Source organism: Condylostylus longicornis, unplaced genomic scaffold, assembly GCF_029603195.1.
Source record: "Condylostylus longicornis isolate FDR11 unplaced genomic scaffold, ASM2960319v2 ptg000018l, whole genome shotgun sequence".
NCBI lineage: Eukaryota > Metazoa > Arthropoda > Insecta > Diptera > Dolichopodidae > Condylostylus > Condylostylus longicornis.
In genome coordinates, this window is record NW_026577987.1 from 10407387 (window position 1) to 10410926 (window position 3540).

Sequence of the window (3540 nt, forward strand, 5' to 3'; positions counted from 1 at the left end):
ATAATGAGTAATAATATGAATAATTTTATAGTCATATTAACTAATACGTATGTATTAAAAAGATTGAATACTAATTCATTGAGAGTCTTATTTGTTTTAAATTCGTTTGCTTTAAGAATTTCGTTGTTAATCATATTTTAGGAACTCAATTTTTAATCCTCCGATACTCTTGTCAATCTTACTTAAACTTAAGCTTTTTAATATAAGAATGAATTTATGGAAACAATAACGTCATCAAAATTTCTGAATTTCATGCTATGCTTTGAGATCTTCCGGAGACGGACATGTGTTTTTTCGGAAATTAATTGCATTTTATCGAACTTTGCATTTGTACGTGTAAATTTATACGGATAATTTATAAAAAAGTATGTGGATATGTACATACATACAGTCTGTACATACATATTTCGTTCTTCTACAATTGGAACATCCCAATACTTTAAAAAATTCTTATTAAAATATATATATATTCATGTATATTCGATTGAAATAATAATCATTGGAATGTAAAGATATATATTCTCTTAGGCACATAACTCGAGGCAGTGGAATATTATTCAAAAATTTTCTGTTTTTTAAAATAAAGTCAAATACTATATTGTAATAATTACCGATCAGTTCAAGTGATTAAGGTAGAAGAATTTTTTTGTTTCCTCTTATAAAAATAATTATGAAATGTGTTGGAAGTCAAAGTATGTATGTATATGTATATACATAATGTATTCTCATATTATTTCCAACGGATTTGATGTAAAAATAATCAATAAGAATTCTTTTTTTATCTTATTAAAATGTAATACCAGGTTGTGTCTCATTGAAAAGTTTAATGGTAAATAAATATTACAAAAATTCAATTAATTTGCAAGTGTGTTTTATTAATAAAGCTCGTATTTGAAATTTAACAAATAAATATAATTTTCTAAATATAAACGAAACAATTTGAACTACAAAAAAAAAAAAACAATTTTATAATTATAACATTGAGGTACCTGTGGTAAGTACAACAATTACGAACTTATATAAAAAATAATCCAATATTCAAATTTAATCATAACAAAACCACTTTAAAAAAAAAATAATATTGTAACAATAGAGAATGTTAGTATGTATGCATATTTTGCTTATGTAAATTAGCTAGGAATTCTTTTTAAAACATTAACATATTAAAATATTGTATTTAAAATAAAATATTTGAACATCTTGTTTATACTTTCTAACCACATTAAATAAAAAATCTGGAATATAGAATAACCAATAATATTAAGAATGTAATTTTTTTATTTTTATAACATAATTAAAACAAAGAGGAATACAAATGGCAACCAATCTGTTTGGCAATATTTGAGATAAAATAAAACATTATGTTAAAAATAACAAATATCGTTAGCCAACCCAACAATGTAAATTGTGTATTTTTTTGTCTTATGTGTTTTAATAAACCTATCCATCCACCATTCTCACTCAACCACAGCAAAAGATCATCTTCAATCAGTTCTGTAAAACCATCAATTAAAAATTGTAGAAAATCATAATGACCTTGCCGAACACAATCAATCCCAAAACCACCACATATAGCGAATATTGAAATTATTTTCCCCCATGTTATGTTGTTTTTTAATAATTCTTTCGCTACTAAATTTAATAGCATAGGCGCTGTATCACAATCTTCTAATTCCCCGAATGGTGCTCTAGATAATTGCCTTGAGACATTTGAATATAAGCGTGGATGCATTCTTTCAAGTTCTTCTCCCATCTAAAAACCAAAAAAACAAAAAAATTTTTCGATTACGGCACACTGATTTCTTTGAAAATAAAAATTGTAATTAAAAAATAACAATTATTCGTTAAATTGCAATTAAAATTATAAAATTTCCATTATAAAGATTTTAAAAAGCAGATATTTGCTCACAGTATTAAGAGCTGGAAAAACGTCGTACACAACATCGGAAGATGGCTCTAAGAGAAACCGTAATCTTTGTGTAACTTTTTTATTCAGAAGTCCTGCTCTTCTTAAACGATTTCGTATGTAGTAGCTACACAAGCATCGCCCCTGAAAATTTATTTTATGAATTAGAAAGATTATTTGATAATGTCCTTACATACTAATATACATATATGTAAGCATGTATACGACAAAATAGAAAACTCATTATTTTATTGAAAATTATGTATATTTTTAAAATACTGATAAATGCAATTATGGTTCTTTAACCTTCAACTAAAGAACATTTTCCAAATTTTCTATTTGTTTTAAATGTGGCAGAATTTCTTTAAATATATTACCTGTTCGACTAATTCCTTTTTATATTCTTGAGATTCATTAACATTAGATTGTTTTCGAGCTTTCCATTCTGGTTTCCTTTGAAATGTTTCATATTCTTCTTCAAACGGCATAAAAAAGCGTGTGTGTTTAATAGCATAAAATTTTAATTTTTTTTTTATAAAATTTCGAATTTACTTAAAATTATTTATAATTTAAAATGCAAAGCAAGTGCTCTTTAAAAAAACTGCATAGCTCTCTTAATAAAGAATTACGGTACGGTCCAGAGATTTCGCCTTTTTTCTGATATTTCAAAGGAAAATGAACATCAGATAAATACGTATGTCAATTGTATCTAAAAAAAAAAACAATCACACAATGATGTTAATGAAAGTATCATATGATCGGCAGCGATCATTGCTTGTTGGTTTGTGTACAAACTTAAATATAACCTTTTTCACCATAAAAAAAAAAAAACAAAAAAGTAATTCCGTAAGAACTGCCATTTGAAGTTTTTTTCACTTCAAGAAACGCAATATGCGTTGACTGAATCCTTATTTCATTTAAAGAGATCTCTTCCCCTGATGTTTCCCAGTGGTCATCAGGGCACTGATGTTCAACGATCACTTTCAACATTTGATTTTAATGGGCTGAGCAGTATTTTTGTGAAATAAAAATTCATGTGAAACATATGAATTTTTACTGTCATATCGCTTAATCCAAATGTGCGATATCTTTCCGAATCTTTAAGATAAAGAACTGGATATCTTTCTCTTTTAATTTTCACATAAAATAAAAAATTAAATTAAATTTTTCTGATCACTAGGTGACGCTTTGATTTGTTCATATTTATTTTGTATAGAAGCAATTTGAAAATTTTCAATAATTGGCTTAAGAAAAAACTTAATCCTACTTTTACTATTGTCCGCTAGAGAGTAGTAAATAAGTTCTATATTCTTTACAAATTTTCTAAACTATAAAAGCGACATCTTTATGTATGAAACTTTAATTATATTATAAGATCTTTTATAATTTCCTTGCTTCCTTTTTCATTGCCTTGCGCTGATTTTATCTTCCTAAAAATAAATTATGATGTTATGAAATTATTCATTTAAATTTGAAAAATTACCGAGTCAAATTCATTCAAAAAATCAATTTATTTTATTTATATATTGCTTCAATCAGTAATTTAGAAATTGGGAGGATACCTTAATAAAGTAGTCTCCATTCAATTATGAGAAAATTATGTAAGAGAAAATAATTCGTAAGAACAAGGATAA

At 25.7% G+C, this 3540-nt stretch overlaps 1 protein-coding gene across 1 annotated transcript; it reads right to left on the bottom strand.

Annotated features, from left to right (window-relative positions):
- Positions 1-856: 856 nt before the first annotated feature.
- LOC129606320 (bcl-2-related ovarian killer protein homolog B) lies at positions 857-3120 on the bottom strand. Its single transcript, XM_055516582.1, has 3 exons — positions 2284-3120; positions 1910-2050; positions 857-1753 (listed from the first exon to the last, which is right to left on the bottom strand). The coding sequence occupies exons 1-3, from the start codon at positions 2392-2394 to the stop codon at positions 1295-1297; spliced, it is 711 nt and encodes a 236-aa protein (XP_055372557.1). The 5' UTR covers positions 2395-3120; the 3' UTR covers positions 857-1294.
- Between the last annotated feature and the right edge of the window lie 420 nt (positions 3121-3540).

What these genes read in the sequence shown, in the direction of transcription:
- LOC129606320 (XM_055516582.1), bottom strand. Translation starts at nt 2,394, where the DNA reads ATGCCGTTTGAAGAAGAATATGAAACATTTCAAAGGAAACCAGAATGG. An exon ending in AAAAGGAATTAGTCGAACAG is followed by an intron (nt 2,051 to 2,283) that starts GTAATATATTTA and finishes ATAAATTTTCAG; the next exon opens with GGGCGATGCTTGTGTAGCTA. An exon ending in TTTTTCCAGCTCTTAATACT is followed by an intron (nt 1,754 to 1,909) that starts GTGAGCAAATAT and finishes TTTGGTTTTTAG; the next exon opens with ATGGGAGAAGAACTTGAAAG.